This window comes from Vicia villosa, linkage group LG5 (assembly GCF_029867415.1).
Source record: "Vicia villosa cultivar HV-30 ecotype Madison, WI linkage group LG5, Vvil1.0, whole genome shotgun sequence".
NCBI classification, from domain to species: Eukaryota; Viridiplantae; Streptophyta; class Magnoliopsida; order Fabales; family Fabaceae; genus Vicia; species Vicia villosa.
The window spans coordinates 106,889,357-106,914,106 of NC_081184.1; the positions used below are offsets into that span (position 1 = coordinate 106,889,357).

The window sequence follows — 24,750 nt, forward strand, 5'->3', positions numbered from 1 at the left end:
TTCCTCTGTCAACCATATTAAAAGGTGAGACTTAGAAGAATTTGTGATTTTGTAATGCACTAGAAGGTAGCGTCGAGGTGAAGATCTGAGCGGGATAATTTGAAATTCAAATGCTAGCGGTTAGCAAAAGAGTAGCTCCCAGAACAAGCGCCAAAAACGTGGGAAGCAGTTGTTTAAATCGTGTAGCCAATCATTCATCTCGTAGACGGTTATCTTGCAGTTACTCTAACTTGTAGACAGATATTTTATGTCATTATAAATAGGAGACCCAGCAAAGAGCTCCATGTGTTCACTTGTACTAAAATCACTTGTAAAAAACTTCACATTTCCAACATGAGGAAACAAAGAGTTTTCAAGAGTGTTAATGTACGTGAATCACCATTTTTACTTCAATGCAATTTCCCTATTTTTCAATCGTTCCTTTTGAATACTTTGTTTTAATTTCATTTATGTTTGAACTATATTTTTATGTCATCGTCTATGTTGTCGATGGTGGTTCTGTTACGATAATAGAATTCACCATAGATACATTTATTGTGTATCCTTTCTGAATGTTATAGTGTTTTGTCGGTCACGAGTCACCATCAGTTAATAACATTAGCACCTTTTGTGGAAAACCTCGCTTGCTCAAACTCTTTGCAGGAATTCGTTTCTTTTAGAGTCAAATATTGTGTTGAACTGAACAAGTCAAACCTTAGTTACATTAGCACGTGTCTTAGGATCAACTAGTCAATTATGCAAGTAACCCTTAGTTTGTAGGCTCTAGGAGGACTAGCGATTGTTTTCCAATGTCCACAGTAAACACAGTGTTGTAAAAAACATTCAAACTATGAAAAATTGAGAACAAAAGAAAGTATTAATTTTAAGTCTTAAGTTCTAACCTTCCACTATGAACAAAATCAAGTATTTGATGATTTTCATTCAAAATATCATCATGGTGTTAACCACTTTTGCTTCCCATATAAACTACATAAACCTGAAATTCATTCAATATTCCAAAATGTGATTCACATACTCAACTTAACCAAGAAATAAATACTCTTTCTGGTTGAGTATGATTGTCTGTAAAGACAATGAAAACTTACGTATTATTTTCAATCAAGGTGGAGATTGTTGAGTTTGGTTTAAATATATATGTTGAAGATGTCCCACATCGCTTAGTTTTGTGAAGGAAGAGTGAGTCTAAGGCTATATAAAGAATTCAAGTTCTTTGTTATAAGATGCACCAGTCAAAAGCACTTTAAGCTTTTATTTGACTTTCTTTGTTCTCTTATGCTCTTGTATTAGAGTATTGTGAGATGTAGTTAAATATTTGTTTTGGAGGGTGTGGGTGTACTGGGGGCCTGAGGTATTTGAGGGTATATTATGTGTTGTAACAATTTTCACATAGCGTTATTCTCTGGTTCTCATTTGATAACGTTCGTGGTTTTTTTCTCCGGTTTTGGAGTTTCCATGTTAATCTCTTGTGTTGTTATTTTGTTCATCTTTTTTCTCTATGCTTGTTATTTTCCCAACAGAAATAACCATAACAAAATAAAAAGTAAAAAAAAAATTATCCTTGGCTCCACTTCAAAATGCATTCATGACTCAAATTTTTATTCCATAAGTGATTTTATGTATATTACAAAAAAAAACATTGAAACGACACCACTTGTCAAATCTCTCATATAGTGATGCATGTGAATTGAAGCCAAATTGATATATTTGAAAAAATATTGGAAATAACTTATTACTGATGCATGTGAAGTGAAGCCAAATTGATATGCTTGAAAAAATATTGGAAATAACTTATTACTGATGCATGTGAAGTGAAGCCAAAATGACCAAAAACTCATAGCAACACTCCTTGTATGATGACAAAAGAGAGACGGTGTAAGAGTTCTCGGATCTTCCATTAGATCAATAATACACTCTTGAAATTGGTATCAAAACATGTCTTATACTGCTAAAATATAGTGCAACTCAAACAAAGCCACCACATGTGAAGAAAAAAATGATCAAGTAATAACAAAACCTAATATTGATAAAAAGAAAAAACAATAGTATGGATTAGAAATAACAGTCAATGAAATAACAGATAACACAAATTTTGGTTTCCCCCTCAAAACTTACGGATCCAAAATCTTCCAAGAACCTTCTCACTGTCCCTCATCTCAGTTTCCTTGAATCAACAACGTCGACAACCATCACCTTGTGTGACACTGTGAAAGGAAATTTTCGTCAAAAATTGCGAAAAACATACCTCGAGTTAGAATCATCCATCTTGAAGTAAAAACCCTAAAAAATTGAAGAAGAAAGCATAAACAACATTAACGGTATGTAAAATAATAGGAGGAAGAAGAAGGAGAGAGAGAGAGAGAGAGAGAGAGAGAGAGAGAGAGAGAGAGGGGAGAGAGGGAGAGAGAGAGAGAGAGAGAGAGAGAAGGAGAGAAAGGAAGAGAGAGTGATAGAAATTGGAAAGGGGGTTACCAAGGTGGGCATAGCTTCCTTCGGGGAAGGCGATGGATAGATTGATGGGTAAAAGAGAAAGGATATGGTGTGAGAGTAGGAGAGATATGGTTGATATTTGAAAAATAATGTGATACATTGCAATTGAGTTGAGAAATCAAACGGTTTACCTCAAAAACAAATAAAATAGTTAATAGTTGTATAGAATAATGATTATTAGGGTGTTAGCTGGAGATTTCGATCGTTGAATATGCTTTTCGAAGACTTAAGGTTCGAAGAAAAAAATGGCTTTGGATGGCCATTTCCGAGAATGTTATTTGTGGTGAAGATTCCTAAAATCGAAGTTGAATCGAGATAGGTGATCTTCACCGTAAACAAATGAACACCAACACTTTAAACATGTTTGTATTTCTATTACAGAATCGAAATGCCTTTTAATTTCCTTTACTTTTTCGCCTAGTCTTTCTTTTGATTCAAGTATCTTTACTTCTTTCGTCAAGTTGTTACATTCTTGCACTTTACATTCCTGAAACTTACATTCTTTTACATCTTCGTCAAAGTTTCATTTACGTTTGTAACAAATTTACTTTTAGTTGTGTACTTCGTTAGTTTATTTCGCAAGTTATTTATATGTTCATACCACAACCAAGTTTTCGAAGCGAAACGAAAGACCAAGAGAATATGAATCAAATTATCTTGAAATACAACTCTTTGACTATGTTCTAGGATCAATCTAGTCGATCCTGCGAGTAACCAAAGTATATTTATAATTTGGAGGACTAGCGGTTGTTTACCGGAAATCACCGTAAACAAATTGGCAGGATTACAAGGTGACGAACCTACCTACACTCAACCTGGTACCGACATTTAATATTTTTAGAACCCGTTTTACCCTAGAAAAGAGGTAATTGACCAATTAGAAAAAATGACTCCAGTGCATCTTACTTTCTTATATGATAGATAATAAGAGAAAAATGGAAGAAAACATAATAAGCTATAAGTTAAAACGCTAATTAAAATAACGTCTAAAAATAAATTATAAACTAGTAAAATAAACTATAAATTCGTGATGAAAATACTGTTTCTAAACAGATCTTTTATTGTTATAAGAGTTTATAAACTCATAAAATATCTTGACAAACATAGCCTTAAACTTTTTATAAAATAAAATTTACATCACTAATATATTAATATTATATGTATTAGTTTGTCGGAGATATATATATATATATATATATATATATATATATATATATATATATATATATATATATATATATATATATATATATATATATATATATATATATATATGAAACGAAAAAGACTCGCTACCATATATAATGCTATTGTCAACATTTAACGTAGTAATTGATTTTTGTTTATTAATATTTGTAGGTCCTGTTTTTAAACTTTGTGGTTTGTATTTTCTTTTTGGTATCTAAGCTCATCTTGTGTTTAATTCTGCTTTCAATTAACCTTTCTCTTATTAAAAAACAGTAAATTTTTTTTTTTAACTTTAATACAATATTAGCAATTATTTTGTCAATAATATTTAAAAATATTTATAATTTACTATAGAAAAATAAATAATTTGAAATAAATAATCAATAGTTACTAGTATAGAGTATTAAAAGAAGACGAAAAAATAAATTCTTCAAGAAAAACAAATTTTAAAAATAATCGTAAAATGACTACTAAAAAGAAGTTTATGGAGTATTACTTTCAAGTAAAACCCTATGGAAGATATATCACTTTCTTTTAAGAAGAAATTACGGTTAGATAGTTCGGTTCATTTGCTAAGTCAAAGGAGTCTTAAGAATCTTAACATGGGAAAAGCACACAAGACAATAGTTTGAATTGTGACTGATTAAAATTAATTTCTTTTTTGATATAGGCTCAAATGAACTTGTTCAAAATAAATGAGTTTTTGCCTATCAAAAAAGCTTGGTATAAGGTAGTCCAAGGTCAAGGAGAAGCAAAATATAGATTTCACGACTATTCATAACTTTCACCGAGAGGATGAAGCGGTCAGAGTCATTGATAGGAAGTTTAATAGGATAATTTATTAGTTAAATAAGTTTTATTAGTATTTTGATGTATTGAGAGTTATTTTATATTATGATGTCTTCTAGAACATTCTTAGGATAGTTTGGGCTTTTAATAGTTGTTGGACTTTTAGGTTAGACTATCCATTAGTATTATTATATATATGTAATGTCTTTGACACTTGAAAGGCAATCAAAGAAATGAAATGAAGTTTATTTTCTTAGTTAGCTTTTAATGTCTCTTTTATTTTACAGCTTTTCCTTAGTTTGTTAGGGTTTAGATTTTGCTTCCTAACATTGGTGCTTTCATTCTTGCACTCAATCTCCCTCCCATGGCATATCCATATCCACCACCCATAAACTCATACCCTCCATATTACTATTCATTCTCAAATCCTCCATTTTCAACTTTCACTCCACACCAGCAACAAAATATAGATTCTGCTCCACCTCAACCTCAAAATTTCTACACCCCATATATTCCATATCAACAACACATAATTTATACTTCACCTCAACAATCATTTTCCACCTTTCATGAACATTCAAGTTATCCTAGCTACCAATCTCAATCTCAAGATTTCTATTCACAACTAGAAACTCTCAAACAATATTTAATTGAAACTCATGAGATTGCAAACAAAAATAGAGAAGAGTTGAAGGAACAAATTCAAAATTTGAGTTATTCTTTCAAAACTTCGTCACAAAAATTTTCTCAAGAGTTTTCGGATTTACAAAAAAATTGCAGAGAAAAGTATCAAAAAATATTGTTCGAACAGATCCAAAAGAAGAACAACATGATGAAGAAGAGGAGCCAGATCTGAAATCTATAGAAATATTTTTTCCAGAACAAGTTATTGTTGATGAAGAAAGAGGTGAAAAAGATGATTCAGACGCAGTAGAAATCTTTTTGCCAGATCTAATTCTGAAGCCATTGAATTCTTGGGTGTTCAAACACGTGAGAGAGAGAAAAAATGATACAGATCTGGTTTTGAAGTTATTGATTTCTAATCTACCACCCTTAAGATTGATACCTGACTTGGTAACTCCGTTGCCGCTTTCAGCAGAAAAAGAGTCGCCACCCTCAAAACCACCATTAAAACCTCCGAATAAATATTCATCTCAGCCACCACTATTGAAACTGATAAGTTTTACTTCATCTTTGTCACCACCACTAAAATCTCCAGTCGTATTTGCATATCATCCATCGCCGGAGAAACCACAATATGAATTTTTTTCATTTCTGTCAAAACCGGCGTACAGAGTTTTTTTGCCTTTTCCATCAAAACCACCTTTGGTTTACTTCATAAAAGTAACTTGCTCCTCACCATTAGATCAACATCCATTTCTCAAGGATAAATCACAATCATTCAATAATATCATAATCCATGTGACCACTCACCCTCCAACTATTGTGTACCACATACTTTGTTTTAATACCATTTCACCCCACAACACGTCATTACTGTGTGCAGTAACACTGACACACCTGTCTCTCCTGCAAGCGCATGGGACAAGGCATCATTATCCATCACATGACCAAACAATCCTCCACCTTTGGATAGACAATTTGTTTTTTCCACTCCCCACTAGAATTGAACAAGCGTCCAACCATTACACTTGTTTCCTAATGCAAAACAACTTTTCTACCATCAATACAATTATCCTTTTGAGAACCGGGTCCCACGCAATTAAAATACCATTGCAACTCCAATTTTATGCTACTGTATCATCAAATTATGTGTGGATTCATATCTTTTCTAACATTAGCATTATTTCTCACAACTTTTGTATCATCCAAAATGCTAAGAGAATAAAAGGTGAAAGGGACATAGCTATCTTAAGAGCTTATTCAAGAGCACGTGGATTGTTTAGCAGTATAATTCTTTCATTAGAATTTATTGGTGATTCAAGGCAAGAATCTATTTGTGATCAATTTCTAATTCATGGTGCTCAAATATGTCAACAATTTGGTATGTCTACATTATATGGTTCCTATGAGTTCAAGCATTGGGATCCGGGAAAGCTCAGAGGAACTCTACATTTTTACAACCTTGAGGACAAGGTTGTTTTTGAAGGGGTGAGTAATGATAGGAAGTTTAATAGGATAATTTATTAGTTAAATAAGTTTTATTAGTATTTTGATGTATTGAGAGTTATTTTATATTATGATGTCTTCTAGAACATTCTTAGGATAGTTTGGGCTTTTAATAGTTGTTGGACTTTTAGGTTAGACTATCCATTAGTATTATTATATATATGTAATGTCTTTGACACTTGAAAGGCAATCAAAGAAATGAAATGAAGTTTATTTTCTTAGTTAGCTTTTAATGTCTCTTTTATTTTACAGCTTTTCCTTAGTTTGTTAGGGTTTAGATTTTGCTTCCTAACAGTCATTAAATTCATTCTACAGACATTCGCGTTTCTGGGGCCTTTTTACATTTCGGTTACAAACAAACTCTTCTATAAAAAGAAGAAAAGTGTGTCCATTTTGAGGTAACTTCTCTCCCATTTGAAACTTTTCTTTTTTCTTTCATTTAAAATTTTTCCATCCACCACATCATAATCAATGCTCCGTCGCAACTAGGGCTGTTCAAAAAAACTGTGAACTGAACCGAATTGCCAAACCGAACTGAACTGAAGTTAAAATAATCGAATCGTTTTAATGGTTAAATTATTCGTTGCAAAATGACGTCAAAATTCAGAATTGAATATCAATTAGTAAATATCAATTTACTTCAAAAGAACCTGTTGTAAAGTGTTGTTTGTTACTTGTGAATGTTTTATTATCCTTTTGTTTATGACTACATGCACTACTATATAATGTAATGGTTGAATTATTGTTGGTAGTTAAATAATTTATTGAGAAAAATATAATTGTTTAGTCTATTTTAAAGAACCTGCAAGTATAACTAAGTCCTTGATTGTAAGTTTGTTCACTTTATATAAGTGATTTGATCATTTTTATATGAGTGATTTATGAATTTGATTTAAATGGATTTGTGATTTTGATTGTCAAATAGATAGAAAATATTTTTTAGTAAAAAAATCATGTAAAATAGTCAGGACCGGCCCAAGAGTCGGCCCAAGGGCCAAGCTGCCCAAGGGCCAAGCTACCCAAGCTAGGGCTTTAGGCCTCAAAAGTTTGGGTTTAAAAAAGGCCTCAAATTTTTTTCATTTAGTTATAAAAATATACAATTACACTTGAGTTATATATATTATTGTTGTTGAGTTGGTAAAATATAGGCCTCTTTTTCTTTTGTTTTTGAGTTCAACTCTTAGCAACTACAAAATTAATATTTTAAAATATCTTTTAAAGGTCTTACTTTAAAATTTGCTTTAAGCCTCTAAATAGGTTGGACCGACCCTGAAAATAGTATATTAAAAAAATATTTATAAAAAAAATTGAAACGGTTTGGTACAATTCGGAATCCCAAACTAATATACCAAACCAATAATTTTGGTTCAATTCGGTTCTGCACATAATAAAACAGTTCGGTTTGATAACATTTTTTTATGGTTCAGTTCGTTTCAATTTGGTTTTCTGACTGAACCATACCATGAACAGCCCTTGTCGCAATGTAAAATTGAATTAGCTTTCTCTTTTTTCTCCCATTTAAATTTTTTTCATCCACCACATCATAATCAATGCTCCGTCGCAACCTAAAATTGAATTAGCTTTTTCGATCCTCATTTTATATTTGTACAGAACAAAATGTATACCTCATTTTGTTTTTGTGCAGAACAAAATGTAAAAGGTATATAGATAAAAAAAAGTGTAGACACAAGAAGTTTATTATAAATTATCACTACAACTCAATAGTTATGTCTGTTGGTGCACAATGAATAAAGATGGTGACAAAGAGAATAATAGAATAACGGCGCAAAAGAGATGAGAGAATAAATGTTGTATTCTACTTGCGTTGTTAATAAATGATAGCTACTACAAGGCTATTTATAAGAAAAGAAATTTGCCACCTAAGCCCTAACAGACTAAACTTAGTGAACAAGTTTAGAGTACAAACAGTACAATACTACAAAAATACTAAAGTACCCTTACTACTAAACAGCTAAGCTAATGGGACCCAGATAACATCTTCTGGTCAATACTATCTTCTGAGTAACCATCAGAAGATCAGTCCATCTTCTGAATATTGAATTACTCTTCAATACCATCCCTTAATTCATATTCAGCTAGCCAAAATCTACAACACCAACTCCATCCCTCAAACGAATAAGGTGTTCAGTCTTGACATCCTTCATCATAACATCTGCAAGTTTCTTCTGGTTGCTACAGTGTGCAACTTCTGATACTCCATTTAGAAATGCAGATTTCTCCTTGAAAACCCATCTGACGCTGATGGCTTTCTTCTCCTTTGGAAGCTTAGTTAACTTCCAAGTCTTGTTTCCTTCTAAAGCCTCAAGTTCTTCTTTTATGGCATTCAGCCAGCCTTTCTTCTCGAGTGCTTCTTCAATACCCAATAGTTCAGAATCTCCTTCTGATTCTAGAACCATATCTCCATCTGGATTTTCTTCAGAAGTTTGATTACCACCAGAAGTTCCACCTTTGTTAACTCTTGGGTCTTGTTCAAAACCACCACCTTTAGAAGTTGGATTGCCTTCAGAAGCTCTGCCTTCAGAAGTTCCAACTTCATAATCTTTTCTTCCAGAATCATGACCACCGTCAGAAGCTGGACTACCTTCAGAAGCTCCGCCTTCAGAAGTTCCACCTTCAACGTCATGATTAACACCAAAAACATGATCATCTCTAGAAGCTTGTCCTCCAGAACCTATGTCTTCAGAGTTTTCCCTTCCAGAAACATGACCACCACCAGATTCCTGATCATCATCAAAATCTGGATTAGAATCAGATTCACCATCTGACTCATCTTCAGAGTCTCCAGAAGATTCTTCATCTTCTGACTCTAACTCTTCTTCAGAACTTTCAAGTTCTAACTCATCATCAGAAGCAGAATCTTCTTCAGATTCTGACTCATCTTCTGATTCTCCTTCAGACTCAGAATCACCTTCGGATTCTGACTTGTCTTCAGCTTCAGAGTCATCTTCTAACTCTGACTCATCTTCAGAAACCTCAGATTCTGACTCTTCTTCAGAATCTTCAAAGTCATCTTCTGATTCTGAATCATATAAAAATACTCCTTCAGAATATTCAGAGTTATCTTCTTCCCCTTCAGCATCAGAAAATGACAAACTCACAGGTTCCTCATCAGATTCATAAGCCATTAATAGCACAGGTTCATCATCAGAATCTCCTCTGGCTATTTTTGCTTCTTCTTTGTTTGACCAACAATCTTTAGCAAAGTGGCCAAACCTATTACAACAGTAACACTGAATCATTCTCTTGTCATACTTCTCCTTTCCCTTCTGATGTTTCTCCTCATCAGAATAGAAGACTTCTGACTTCTGCGACCTACCATGTTTTTTCAGCTTCTGGTCCTTCTTGACAAAAGAAGCCTTCAGAGCCTGCTCAACTTCCCTCTCAGAAGTTCTTTCAGTCAGACGCAACTCTTGCGCCTCTAGACTACTTTGCAGCTCTTCTATTCTCATGGTGTCCAGATCTTTAGAATGTTCAATCGCTACAACAATGTAATCAAATAGAGGAGTCAATGATCTCAATACCCTCTCTATTATTACTTGTTCAGAAAGAGTTTCTCCACAAGCATTCATCTCATTAGTGATCACAATCACTCTAGAGATATACTCAGAGACTTTCTCATTGTTCTTCATGTTGAGATTCTCATATTGCTTTCTCAGGGATTGAAGCTTCACCTTCTTCACTGATACGTCACCACCGTAACACCTGACCAGTATATCCCACGCCTCCTTTGACGTCATAGAATCAGCAATCTTCTCAAACACATTCACATCCACACACTGATGGATGAAAAACAACGCCTTTTGGTCTCTCTTCTTCGTCTCTCTCTGCGCTTTTCTTTGTTCTTCCGTTGCATCCGCTGCAACCGGAATATATCCTCCAGTGACAAGATCTAGAACATCTTGAGCACCAAATAATACACGCATTTGAATCATCCATCTATTCCAGTTTTTACCATCAAGAACTGGAAGTTTGGTATTCAAGTTGCTTCCACTCATCTTTAAACTTGTGCAGACAAAAACAGATTTCACTCACACTCACACGGTGTTTCCCAACCCATAAACAATCAAGAAAAATGTGATTCAACACAACTTTGTTTCCCAGAAACAAAATCAATCACACAGTCACACAAACTCACGTTCACTCGTGTTTCCCTGTGTTTGGAACCGGAGCTCTAGATACCAATTGTTGGTGCACAATGAATAAAGATGGTGACAAAGAGAATAATAGAATAACGGCGCAAAAGAGATGAGAGAATAAATGTTGTATTCTACTTGTGTTGTTAATAAATGATAGCTACTACAAGGCTATTTATAAGAAAAGAAATTTGCCACCTAAGCCCTAACAGACTAAACTTAGTGAACAAGTTTAGGGTACAAACAGTACAATACTACAAAAATACTAAAGTACCCTTACTACTAAACAACTAAGCTAATGGGACCCAGATAACATCTTCTGGTCAATACTATCTTCTGAGTAACCATCAGAAGATCAGTCCATCTTCTGAATATTGAATTACTCTTCAATAATGTCCAATTCTTTTACACTTAATTTTTTTTTACTATTGTCAAAAAAAAAACTACAATCACTAAAGTATATTCTTGTCCAGCTATCCTTAAATTTCTCACACAAAGAACATGATTTAACTAAATCTTTTTGTATTTTCAAAGATATTGGCTAGTGACTAGCCCTTTGAGAAAGTTATCCAAAAATATATATGATAAAAATGTTGAGGCTTAGAGTATGACTCTCATTTTTTAGCTCAATACATATTTTGATCTTTGATCTTTAAAACTTAAAATATGTGGAATGAATATAATGTGTGACTTTTGAACATAATAGAGAGCTTACATATATGGAGAACTTGTACTGGATATTAGAAAACTGTCATATAGTCTTCTACAATTTGTTAATTTGTAATTTCTTGTGTCATAGTTAATGTTTTAAAAACCGGACCGATCATCAAACTGGTAAGGATACTGGGTCACTGGTTCATCGGTCGAACCACTGGGTCATTGGTCGAACCGCATGACCAAACCGGATTAAACCTGTCATTATAATAAAACTATATAATCCATTAAACCGGTTTAAAACCGGTCGAACCGGATCATTCAATCTATAAAAAAATTATAACTAACACTTAAAAGTTGATCAATTAACAGCATAATCTATAAATAAGGCTCTTAAAAGTCACAAATTCAAAAGTTGTACATTAGGTGCTGAAAATACTAATAATCCATATAGTTTAAGGCTCTTAAAAAGTATAAATATAGTTTGCTCGGCACTTAAAAATTACAAATTTAGTGCAAATTTAAACATAAGTATTACACATAACAAAGTAGTACAAATTACAAAGTCTAATTGCAACATAAACTAATTGAATACTTTAGAACCAAAACACTCAAATATCTATTAAATTTAGTTCCAAGGAGGTAAAATTATCTCAATGTTCGGATCTCCTTCAATATCAAAACCATCTCCGACAAAATTAATCGCATTTGCAACATCTTCCCCATCAATGATATCATTACTTTGGTTGTTTTCTCCGGAGTTAAGTGGTGCATCTCCCTCAACATCAACCTCATCCAAATTTAATTCATCTATAAAAATATCAATTTAAAGAGTTTAGAAATCGACATATTTTAAGAAATTAAAATAACATAATTGTAATCACAAAAATCAATACCATACCAATAGCATTTGAAATAGGTTAGATTGTCATACTAGCAAGATCTTTGCGTAGCGCTTCCACCTCCTCAATGGTCAAGAATGGTGGGGAATCCTCCAACACCCAATTAGAATGATCACCAAATGTTTCAAAATTAATAGGATCATAATTTTGTTTCTTCTTGGTTCTACAAATCATTAACGGCAATGTCAAACATAGAACTAAATAAATTTAACAAATCTAACAATAATATACATTCTTAACAAACCAAGAAATATCACATATTCTTAAATATAGAACCATAACATATTCTTAATAAACCAAACAAAATCATATATTCTTAACTATAGAACCAATATTCTTATGTCATCAAGAGAAGAACAAAATAGTCTTGTTTATAAACCAAACAAACCAAACAATAGCATATTTCTTAACTATAAAACGGTATCATATATTCTTAACCATAGAACCAATATTCTTATGTCATCAAGACAAGAACAAAATAGTCTTGTTTATAAACCAAACAAACCAAACAATAGCATATTTATTAACTATAAAACGGTATCGTATATTCTTAACCATAGAACCAATATTCATGTCATCAAGTATCAAAACAATAGCATATAAAGCATAATAAGTGCAATACCTATTTTGTAGTCGTAAATTGTAACGAACATAAACGAGATCGTTAAGCTTTTGATGCTCCAACTTATTTCTCTTTTTTGAATGAATGTGTTCAAACACACTCCAATTTCGTTCACAACCAGATACACTACACGTTTGACTCAAAATCCAAATAGCCAACTTTTGCAAATTGGGCGCTTCGGTTCCATAAGTGTCCCACCATTGATCTAGAATAATGCATGTAAAATAAATTAGAAAACATTTTAAAATGCATATTGACATTGTACAAAAATGCTTAAAGTTTATCATATAATTTTACCTGGAAAAACTTCATCTCGGTTTTCTACTGCTGTTGTCCTTCCAAAACTACCTTCACAATTTTTGAATGAAGTCATCTCAGCAGTTAATTTAGATCGCAAGTCCTTACTATCATAAGCATACTTTTCAATGACATCCAAAAAGCCTTGGGTGGTGGACTTGTTTTTTTCATATTCTAGACCAAATCTACAAGATGGATTTAACCAATAACCAGCCGCATGAAGATTTTTGCGAAGTTGTACATCCCAACGGTTATCCAAGATCTTCAAATAAGGCTCTACTTTAAACTTATTTCTTCTAAACCTCTTCTCAATCTCCTGTCATGCTTTATACATAGCTCGAGAGAGATATCCCATAGCCGGTTTATCTTCACTATCAACAATACGCAACACATGTACAAGAGGTTCTGTAATTTTCACAATGTCAGCACATTTAGACCAAAAGCTTGAGTCTAAGACTTGTTCCACAAATTGCTTTGCCTTGACATCTTTGGAATAAGTTGTGGTTGTCCACTCTTTGGATGTTACCATGACTCTTAGTGCATCTTTATGAGACAGAATACTTTGCAATGCAATGAAATTAGTAGCAAAGCGGGTTGGAGCAGGACGAAGTATTTCTCTTCCACCTGTATGTTGTCTCATCAAATACAATGCAAAACAATGATTATATATGTATTTGGTAATTTTTGAAGCTTGTGACACTGTCTCACTTACTTCCTCTAATTTCCCCATGTCTTGCAACATCAAATTAAAACAGTGTGCTGCACAAGGAGACCAAAACAACTTAGGAAACTCCCTTTCCAACAACTTTCCAGCAGCAACATAATTCGCAGCATTATCTGTAACGACTTGAACAACATTTTCCTGGCCAACATACAACACTACTTCCTTGAAAAGCTTAAACAATGTTTTTGCAGTTTTAGAAGCACCAGAGGCATCAACAGACTTTATGAAAACAGTTCCTTTGGGGCAATAAACTAAAAAGTTGATAAGAGTTCTTCTACAACGATCAGTCCACCCATCTGCCATAAGAGTACAACCTGTATCCTTCCAAATAGAACGATATTGCTCTATCTGTATCTTCACGTCATCAACCCACTTATTTAACAAATTACCACGAAGGGCATGCATAGTAGGAACCTTATATTCAGCACCCATACAATAAAGAGCATCAACTGCAGGTTGAAAATAAGGCGAATTTGCAGCATTAAAAGGAATAGATGCATCAATAAACCACTTCGCAATAGCAAGATCACATTTTTCTACCACTTATTTACTTTGCATCACTCTTTTCAAAGTAGGCTGAGCTCCCGGAGTTGTTCTGGGTAAAAAATAAGTACCAATTCGAGCGTCATTCTTTTTAGATGCACCAATTCGCGGGTTCGTTTGTACTTGCAATTCATCCCCCTCGGTAGTAAATGACTCGCTTTCAGCCATATCTGAATTTTTTCTTTTCTTACTCCACTCATTGAAATGTTGTTTCATTTGAAAACGAATTTCTGCAGGCGCTGACTTACAAATTTCAACATTTCCTATTATTCCAGCCAAGTGTTGCTTTACCCTATGAATTCCACCTCCATCAAAAGCTTTGTGACGATATATAAAAACAAAAGATTTTCCATCAGGACTTTTAGTACAATGTGCCCAAGCTATATCATTCTTTCCTCTAACATTAGTTTGAACTAGACTTTGAGCTGAAGAGGCTTCTTGTGATGGTGGTTGTGATGAGGGTGTTTCAGATGATGTCATTTTCCTGTAAAACAGTTCAAAATTGTTGAAGTTTATAAATATAAATTAGCAATTATTATAGAGACAAAAATTAAAAAAAAAAAATCAAATTTGACATTTCCTAACAAAGCTTCTAGTATATCTCAAGAAATTCTAGTTGTATGTTATGTCCATATTTCATACACCACCTATCTATGACATTTCCTAAAAAAGAAAAGGTATAATCTAATTCTAAGCAATCAAATAGGCTCTGCAATATGAATTCAACTTATCAACATATAAACACAATCAAAATCAAAATCAAATGTATATTTTAGATTCTACAATTCGAATCAATGAAGAAGTGTTTGGATGGTAGAATTTAAAATGATCAAATTATAAGCAGAAAAAAGATAACAGCGATAATTATATCAAATTCATAATAATGTAAATAAATATGATAAAAGATTATTTCTTACTAATAAGTAGACTACTTATTATATACTTTTCATTAGTCTTAAAAAAAGATAACAACAATAATTATGTCAAATTAATAATAATGCAAATAAATATAATAAAGTGTAATGAAATATTATTTGTTACATAAAATATAAGTAGCCTACTTAGTCTTTGGTTAAAGTTATATCTCTATAATATCATATTCTATAAAAAAATATGATTAATTTTTGAATCATATACATTTTAATTAATCTTTAGTTAGATTTATTGTATCATCAACATTTATATTGAGATTTTTAATCTGCATAAGTTTAACGATTTATTGCAGCATCATCATCATCATCATCATCATTTATACTGATATTTTTAATCTGCATAAGTTTAACATCATTTCCAACTAGGATATCTCCCTATATTGTTATACCTAACCATACTAGTTTGATGCTTCTAGTAGACAATATTTTTACACTTTAGATTCAAAGTAGATTCAAAGTAATGGATATTCAGAGATATAGGATCAATTACTATATCAATTACTATTTCCAATTAATTATTATCATGTTAAACAGACTTAAAAAGAGAACATTGGAGAACATTGGAGACAACACCAGAAGTGGAAGTAGAGATTAAAAAGTGAAACCAGACTTAATTTTATCATGTTAAACAGAGGAAAACATTGGAGAATTAAAAGGTAATCAAAATGAAGAAACTGAAAGAAAAATTTATACGTTACCGTGAAAGAAGCTCTGAAAAGTAAGAAGGTCGGAGATAAGGGCTGCGTCGTCGGCGGAAAGAAAACGGCGGCGCGGTGTTGCGGTTCGAAACGGCGAAGGGATGCGTTTTTGGGGGCAGCTTCTATCTAGGTTAACAAAATGACTGGTTATAAAGTAGAAACTGGATTTGGAACGATTCTGATGGTTTTTTTTTTTAAATTTCCAAACGCAAAACGACGTCGTTTTGCTTTAATTTTTAAAAAAAAACATTTGAACCACCGGTTTAACGAAACGGCCAGTTTAGCGGTCTGACCCAGTTTTTACCATTTCGCACCGGTTCAACGACGAAAGAGATCCAAGCATTGGACCAGACTGGTTACTGGTCCGGTTCCCGGTCCAACCGGTCCGACTGGCAGGTCCGGTCCGGTTTTTACAACACTGGGCGTAGCAGATTGTTGCTCGAACACAAAGTGTGTCGAAGTGTGTAACAGTTTGTTACACAAATAGTGTGTAGCAGTTTGTTACACATATATTTGTTTTAGATCTAGATAGATTTAATTTAGATTTAAAATAAATTAGATTTGATTTAGTTCTAAAATAGGTATTTTGGGCTTTTATAGTTTTGGGTTTTGGCTTAGGGAGAAAGCTAACCTAAATCTATAAATAGGGAGTAACCCTCATTATTTTGTAATCAAGTCATTAACCTGTATTCACAGAAGTCGCAGTTGCAAGTGAATAACAGAATTTCCACAGATTGTGGGCAGAGAGAAACTCTGCAAAAAATACTTTCTTCTTCTCTTTTAGTTTCCGCAAACCCTAATCCTACTTTTGTTCTTATTTTTCTTCATTGTCATCTTTAACGATAAGGAATTACTCAAAGGTTTGAGAGTCTAATTCCAACACAATTTGCATAATTATCTCGCATAACTTCTACTATTATATATATTATATTGTGTCACTTGTCTATATGTTTAATGATACTTTGGGAGGAAAAAAATTAGAGATTGATCGAGTTGATCTTTAGATGATAATTAAGATTCTCAAGGATAACAATCTAGTATTGTATAAAATTATCAAGATGAGTTGACTTTGGTGTAGCGCTGATCAGAGCATGAGGCTCAATTACCATTTGTAGGTCGTACTACTAGTCAATGTTGTGTGTGATTCATCTTTAAGGGATCATGATTCTCTTCAGATTTATTGAAAGACTCTTTTAGAACAATCATAGCTCTTGTTGAACATTATGATTTGGAACTTCATGAAATGGATGTCAAGATAACATTTCTCAATGGCAACGTTGATGAAATAATTTATATGGTGCAATCAGAAAAATGTGTCAGGAGATTCAAAGAATATGATTTACAAATTAACAAAATTCATTTATGGACAAAAGCAGATGTCTCTTCAGTGGTACCACGAGTTTCATGAAGTAATTTTCTCATTTTGTTTTAAGGTGAATGTTGTTGAAGATTTCTGTATTAGAAATTCAGTGGGAGTAAGTACATTTTCCTGGTCTTGTATGTTGATGACACGCTACTTGCCACAAATGATATAAGCATGATGCACGAAACCAAGACATTTCTATCAAGAAATTTTGAAATGAAAGATCTTGGTGGTGCCTCTTTTGTATTAGGAATTCAAATACACTGAGACTGATCTCGTGGTATTCTAGGATCATCACAAAGGAGCTATATCGAAAAAGTGCTTAAAAGGTTTGACATGCAGGAATGTAAACTAGGTGATAATCTAGTTGCTAAGGAAGATAAATTTAATCTTAGTCAGTGCATAAAAGTAAACTTAGAAATTCAAGAAATGCAAAAGGTTACTTATGTGTCAGCTGTAGGGAGTATTGTGTTCATAGTTGGAATGTTAGGCATGTATTTGAGCAATAAGGAATGGATAATTGAAAGTAGTCAAAAGAGTTATGAGGTATTTAAAGAGAACAAAATATTATATGATCACACATAGGAGGTCATACTAGTTGGAGATCACTAGATACTCTGACTCAGATTTTGATAGTAGCCAAGATAGTAAAAGATCCACTTCAGGCTATATCTACATGTTGGCGGGTGGTGGGGTTTCTTGGCGCAATGTCAAGCAAACTCTTATAGCTTCGTCCACCATGGCAGCGAAATTTATAGCATATCATGAGACATCTAACATTGGGATTGGGATGAGGAACCTTGTCATTGGGTTGTAAATTGTGGAAGGAATTGAAAGACTGGTTAAGTTATATTGTGAAAATAAATCAACCTTCCTATATTTCAACAATAATAGGAGCTCGACTAAGTTAAAACATATTGACATCAAGTTCCAAGTTGTTAAGGAAAGTGTACAAAGTGGACAGATTATCATAGAACACTTAGGGGCAAACTCCATGATAACAGGTCCTCTTACAAAATGTCTTCCACCCAAGGCCTTTCATTAGCACACATCTCATATGGGTGTTTTATAGTTTGAGGAATTTTTAGGGTAGTGGAAGATACTCATTTATGAATTTTGTGTTCTAAGTTTGGTATTATGTATGCATACTATGATTTTGAATATTTTTTGTTTATAAAGTTTGATATTCATCTATTTAATGTTGAATGATCTCGCTAAAGTAAAGTATGACTAATTGAAAATCGACATGTTCATGCCACATTCTTGTGATTTTCATGCTACATATTTCATCATGAATCTATGTCATTTAGTTATGTCACTCTTTGTAATCACTGATGGATTTTAGTTATGATTGATATAGCAAAAATCATTTTGGTTCAAAGTACTGACATAACTAACGGACGAGATAATTTGGATATGCTTGAAGTATATAATGACAAATTTTGAGCTCATAAAATCTAATACAAGTGTAAAATTACATATGTGACTGGTGGAGGATTGTTATAATTTTGAATTACAAATATAATATTATTACATATGTTAAGGTCATTATATAGTTAGCTAAAAGTATGGTGGTCTAATTAATATTAAGGATGTGACTAAAAGCATAAATGTCATGAAAAATAAGGTTACTGTATAGATACCATAAGTCAATATCTGATTAGATGAAGGGTCAAAATAAAATATTGAACACTAAAAATTAACCCTACGATTATTTATATGGTTCATGGTCTCCATTTTTAGAGTAATTAAAAAAACACAATTTATTAGAATTCTCTCTTAATCCCTATCAGAAGAGTTTCTAGATAAGTTAACTTCATTAAGTTTTTCAAGGTAAGTTGTCTAAAATCCATTAACTTCATCTAAATGAGGGTAAACGATGCATTTATATTGTTTGAAAAATAGACTTCGCACTCATACGATGCATTTATATTGTTCGAAAAATGGATTTCACTCTTTTTTTTTCGATTTCACACTCATTACTACTTTGTTATCTTTAACTTTGAATTTCCAGAAAACAATCTCCCTCCAATCTCATATATTAGCAAATTTACAAAAAATACTCATTTTTAAAAAAAAAATGTCTCAATGCATTTGATTTTTTACTTTCTTTCTAAATTTAATCATATTTTTTGCTTTGAAAATCATTGTAAACATTAAAATATAAAAAATTGTAAAACTATATTCAAAATAATAATTATAAATTTTTTTACTTATATTTAAGACCATATATTCTTTTTTTATTGCTTATATCCAAAACTTATTAGATTTGCAAACAAGAGCAAGATTTTCCCTATCAAAACCTTCGGGACAATGTCACTGTTTAGTCTAATAGTGACAAACCATGCAATTGATGAAAAACTATGGCTACAAAAATAGCCTAGTATCTATTTGATGTCCCATCAGCATACGAAATACCTATTTACAACCATAGCATTTCGGTTTGGAGGTATCAGAACTAAGGCGCGTAATTTACTTATTAATGAGGGCATCATACTTGTATAGTTTCCATCCACGTAGGATCAAGATCTTGGCTAATTGTCTTGAGTTTGAGTAGTAGCAAGGGTTGTAGTCTAGGTTGAGTAAACCAGTGTTTTTGGTGGGAGAACATTTGGCTTTTGCACCGATAGAAATGGTGAAAGGAAATGTAGAAGAGAATGACTAGGGAAAGTAGGGGCAGGTATAATAGATGATGCAGGGGGATTAGGTGTATAAGTAGAAGGTTCAGCCGGTAAAGGCGAATTAACAGGGTCAGTATTGACAGGATGCAGAATCATAAAAGGCGAGATATTATGCAGCCAATCATCCTTGAAAGAACCGTGAACTCATTTCATCCACACTACAATGATCCTACTAGCAGATATTACGCGCCTATTTGTAAACATTCTCATAACGAATTATACATATTCAAAACATCAGTTATAAATCAAACAAGTTCAAGCAATAAAGAATCAGAAACTGGAATGAGGAAAAAGAGATTAAGTGTAAAAATTCCATTTCATGATGAAAGAAAAACTGAACCCAACACCAAATACTTTTAAAAACGTCAACAACAAATTAGAAGTCATGCAACAACAGCAACATTACACCTTAATTGCATATTTCCTCAATGGGAAATAGATTTCTTTCTTCTTCTCACGCTCTGTCTTCAAAGATTGCTGTAAGAAATAAAGTAAACTCAGTAAGCCATAGAAATGTCAACAAGCCATATAAAATCCCAAGGCACATAGATAAGTCATTTCAAACACAACATGAAGCGCCAATGTATGTAGTATTTCATGAAAAGAAGAGCTTCAAAACAACATCGACAAAATTGGCCCCAAAAGTCAAAATGGATACATACATGCTTAGAAACTTAAATAGTATAATCAAGTTATATGTATCACTCCAAATAAATTTCTCAACAAAAAAGTTTGCACGAGTCTAATCCCTTTATATATTGCAATGAAAACTCTACAACCAAACCAAGTTCTCTAGTCCATGCACAAGCGAACCTGAACACGGTATTCATGATACACATGAACAAGTAAAGATCCACATGTGTTGTCAAGATACAATCATGAAAAAAAATGCGTACGCTGCAAGTAATCATTAAATATCAAAACAAAACATAATCTTTTTTTTCTGAGTATTGTGGCTGAACAATACACCCGAATCTGCCACACCCCAAACTTAAAACCATAATGTTTACACTGATCCCACAACTCCCATATGAAAAAAACAAAGACACTATGGAGTAATTTATCAAAACAAGAAAAGTTTTCATTCATCACAATGCAGAAACGGTTTTAAATCATTATTTATTTCAAATTTTCAGTAACTACAGTACCAACAATATATCATTCACTAACTCTCTCAAATAGAAAGAAACACTTACTAGACAAAATAAAAACAGAAACAATAAAGTACCTGATTCTTGGTGAGACGTCTTCTAATAGCTCTTGTCTTCTTAGGACGCAAATCCAAAGGCAAGTATTTCTTCTTCTTATAAGCTTCCCTCAACGCAGACTTTTGCTTCTGTGAAATCACAGTCAAAACCTGAGCTATTGAAAGCCGAACAACTTTTCTGCATTCAAACAATAAAAACAACCATATTCATACACAACCAATGAAAATGAAAATCCATCCCATCTAAAACCATAACAAATGGCAACCATCAAAAAATACATCATTTTCCATACAAATTAACCATAACAAAATATACATGTATATTTAAACTGAACTTTAGATAAATTCATAAAAATATTGTAAAAACTGAACTAGATTGAAACAAACATTAAAATTATAATAGATTATAACAGAATAGATAATGTACATTTTGGAGAGCTTATTTGGGGCTCCACCAGTGACCTTGGCGACGCGGAGAAGAGCGAGTTCTGCTTTGAGATCCTTCAATTGATTTAGAAGATCTGCTTTTGTTTTTTGCCTGAGTTCATACACCTTGATTCTAGCTTTTGAATTCAAAAATTCAAGGATTCAGATTCAACAAAATAGGGTTAAAAATGAGAATATGTTAGGATTAGAATGAGAAAATTGTGCATAGTGTGTAGTAGGGTTTGTTTGTTCTTACCCATTTCGAAGATCTTGAATCGCCGCGAGGAAAATTGGCAGAATGTGTAACTGGAGTTGTTTTGTTAGGTTTACTTCTAAAACCCTAAACGGGGAGAAAAGTGAAACGCTACAGAATGTTTGGTTGGATCTGGGCCTTGTTGGCGGATTAAATGGCCTTTTGGTTTATATTTAGAAAATTTCTTTGTACACCCATATTGAAAACCCCTATTGAAAACCCTGAAATACCCTTCGGAGATGCATATCCGAAATCATCCATTTTTAATTTTTTATTAATATTTCGGAAATGCATATCCAAAAACGCCTGGGGACCAGTTTCGGATATACATATTCGAATTATGCTCTGAGTGATTCTTTTTATTTTCAAAACAATGATAAATCCCATATTTTACATTATTCGACAAAAATTGCAAAACAGAATCAGATAACACGTAAACTAGAATAAATACAGCTATATCAATCAATGGTAGTTGTTCTGATAAGTCAAAAATGTAAAAATATTATAACCCAACAAAATGTCATGAATAAAACATAAATAGGCAACTACTACTGCCTAATCCTAACTCCCTGGGACCTCCTCTGCCTCCTATACGCCGCCGCACCGGCCGCGTCACTGGCCATCCTCTCCACAACGGCAACTGCCTCTGGACTGTCTTGCTCAATGATACCTCTGTTTAATGCATCCTGCCCAATCATATGTATCCGCTGGCATATCGGTAGGAGATCAGTGGCATGGTCATCCTCGGTCTGCTGGTTCCCCAATATCTCCTCATGTGCTGGCCTAGGTGGATCTCCAGGAGCATCGGGTGTCATCAAAGGATGTGACACCCGATAAAACCATGTCACATAGCCATCTACACAATGCCAACTCTTAGCCACCATACGCCGATACTCCTCAGGAATCAAATGATTCGCTCAATCCTCAAATATAGCTGTGAGCGCCCGACAAGAAACGGTGCCAAGAGCAACCTCAAACAGAGACCTCGGTATCATTTGCACGCGTCCAAACTATCTTATGCACCGCTCCGGCAGATACCTGACTATGGTGTCGGTCCCGCATGCCAACCATCCATAATATAATGTGATGCGGTCGAATGGGACAACATCATCGTAATTAGTTAAGGGCGTCCACTGGATGTCATCGTGAGCAATACGATCAAGGTATACACGATATGGCCCCACTTTCTGATCCCCTCTCTGAAGGACATATCGTGCAGTACTGGACATGGCATCAATGTAAGCGGGATCAACATCGTAGTCGTGGATGTGGTGGAAATAATAGATGATCCAGCTCTAAAACACAAATACGATAATATGTTAAAAATAAATATGAACCATAATTAAATGTGAAATAATTAAAAAGAATCGTACCGTAAGGAGTGTGCAAGAGCCAGTTAATTGTCTGGTCTTCCAGCTCGAGGTTTCATTCAGCTTTTGGTATAGGTATACCAGAATGGCGGCCCCCCAGTTCCACTCATGAACTATAGTTGGATCAATAAAGTACCAAAGATAAGTCATGTCGATGTAGGTTGCACTTTTGTCCATAAAGAGTGTAGTGCCTACCAAGAACATGAACCAACACCACAGAGCGCAACCACGGTGATACTCAACAAAAAGCCCGTCACCCTCCTCCTCGGACTCTGTTGTTGCACCAAGTGGTTCTCATAAAGCTCTTTCAAGTTGGAGAACCGGATATACGCCCCACTCGTTGCTCTACACTCATAATCTGCCATGTTTAGGTCCATACCCAGATAGTCCGCCATCCACTCTATGGCCTCAACCCTCTATATCCAAGAATGGTCCAGTAATATCCCTCTGATCGGCAGGTGGAGAAAACAGGCCACGTCATGTAAGGTGATTGTTAACTCCCCAACAGGAAGGTGGAAAGATGAAGTCTCCTTGTGTCAACTTTCAGCAAATGCCCCCTGCATGTCGTGGCTGATGGTACTATATTCGGTCATGCATAACCCGCCAAGCCCGAAACTAGCTACAACGTCATTAAACCACCTGTTTACGGTGATTTCCGGTAAACAACCGCTATTCTTCCAAACTATAATAAATATGATTTGGTTACTCGCAGGATCGACTAGATTGATCCTAGGACATAGTCAAAAAGGTTGTTATTCATGATAGTTCGAATCATGTCTATGGTTGGCTTGTCTCAAAATAAGAAATGCTTAATCAAACAAATAAAGATTAACAATCACCTTGTTATACACGTAAATATAACATCAGCGAAAGGTAAGATAAAGATAAAATATAAGACAAAACTGTAAAGTGCAAGAATCTTAAAGTGTAGAAACTTAAATGCTTCGAAACTAAATAGAATGAAAATAAAGAGTGCAGGAATGTAAATGACAGAAAGTAAACGAAATTCAATAATATCAAAAGATACTTGAATAACGAAAGATACAAATGTATTAAAAATGGTGTTGGTGTCATACGTACATTTCTCAGCAAAACTCGTTCTCTTAACACTTGATACTTGAGCAATATGTGAGTGATTTGTACAAAATGAACACACGGGATCCTAATACTAAGACCCTTATTTATACTAAATTCGACCTTAACGGTCCTACACTAATCTGATGCCACGTTACTCCCGAGAATCCTTGGGATGCCATCTGTCTTTGTGCAGTTATAAAAACTACTTCGAAATTCAAATCCTCCCGCCTGAATCCTCTTTCGACGCGTGGCA

General features: G+C 33.7%; 3 protein-coding genes across 3 annotated transcripts; all 3 read right to left on the reverse strand.

Annotated features, from left to right (window-relative positions):
- Positions 1-12,030: 12,030 nt before the first annotated feature.
- Positions 12,031-14,970, reverse strand: LOC131605121 (uncharacterized). The gene is made up of 6 exons (XM_058877516.1): positions 14,499-14,970; positions 13,556-14,396; positions 13,224-13,408; positions 12,927-13,131; positions 12,337-12,467; positions 12,031-12,212 (listed from the first exon to the last, which is right to left on the reverse strand). Exons 1-6 carry the CDS (start codon positions 14,968-14,970, stop codon positions 12,031-12,033), a joined length of 2,016 nt encoding a protein of 671 aa, XP_058733499.1.
- A 5,491-nt stretch (positions 14,971-20,461) lies between these two features.
- On the reverse strand, positions 20,462-22,187 carry LOC131606996 (large ribosomal subunit protein uL29). The gene is made up of 4 exons (XM_058879061.1): positions 22,054-22,187; positions 21,799-21,934; positions 21,393-21,549; positions 20,462-20,641 (listed from the first exon to the last, which is right to left on the reverse strand). Exons 1-4 carry the CDS (start codon positions 22,055-22,057, stop codon positions 20,567-20,569), a joined length of 372 nt encoding a protein of 123 aa, XP_058735044.1. The 5' UTR covers positions 22,058-22,187; the 3' UTR covers positions 20,462-20,566.
- A 411-nt stretch (positions 22,188-22,598) lies between these two features.
- Positions 22,599-23,785, reverse strand: LOC131605122 (uncharacterized). Its single transcript, XM_058877517.1, has 4 exons — positions 23,659-23,785; positions 23,502-23,611; positions 23,089-23,345; positions 22,599-22,833 (listed from the first exon to the last, which is right to left on the reverse strand). Exons 1-4 carry the CDS (start codon positions 23,783-23,785, stop codon positions 22,599-22,601), a joined length of 729 nt encoding a protein of 242 aa, XP_058733500.1.
- Positions 23,786-24,750: the final 965 nt, after the last annotated feature.

Bases quoted from the DNA above. Each gene is read 5' to 3' on its own strand.
- LOC131605121 (XM_058877516.1), bottom strand. From the start codon at position 14,970: ATGACATCATCTGAAACACCCTCATCACAACCACCATCACAAGAAGCC. The intron at 13,132-13,223 runs GTAAAATTATAT...GCATTATTCTAG, and splicing joins CCGAGATGAAGTTTTTCCAG to ATCAATGGTGGGACACTTAT. The intron at 12,468-12,926 runs GTATTGCACTTA...AATGATTTGTAG, and splicing joins AATTTACGACTACAAAATAG to AACCAAGAAGAAACAAAATT.
- LOC131606996 (XM_058879061.1), bottom strand. The intron at 21,550-21,798 runs GTACATTATCTA...GTTTGAATGCAG, and splicing joins CCAAATAAGCTCTCCAAAAT to AAAAGTTGTTCGGCTTTCAA. The intron at 20,642-21,392 runs GTACTTTATTGT...TATTTCTTACAG, and splicing joins GACGTCTCACCAAGAATCAG to CAATCTTTGAAGACAGAGCG.
- LOC131605122 (XM_058877517.1), bottom strand. From the start codon at position 23,785: ATGGCAGATTATGAGTGTAGAGCAACGAGTGGGGCGTATATCCGGTTC. The intron at 23,612-23,658 runs GTATCACCGTGG...TGTTCTTGGTAG, and splicing joins GGTGACGGGCTTTTTGTTGA to GCACTACACTCTTTATGGAC. The intron at 22,834-23,088 runs GTATCTGCCGGA...AGATCCACCTAG, and splicing joins GGGACCGACACCATAGTCAG to GCCAGCACATGAGGAGATAT.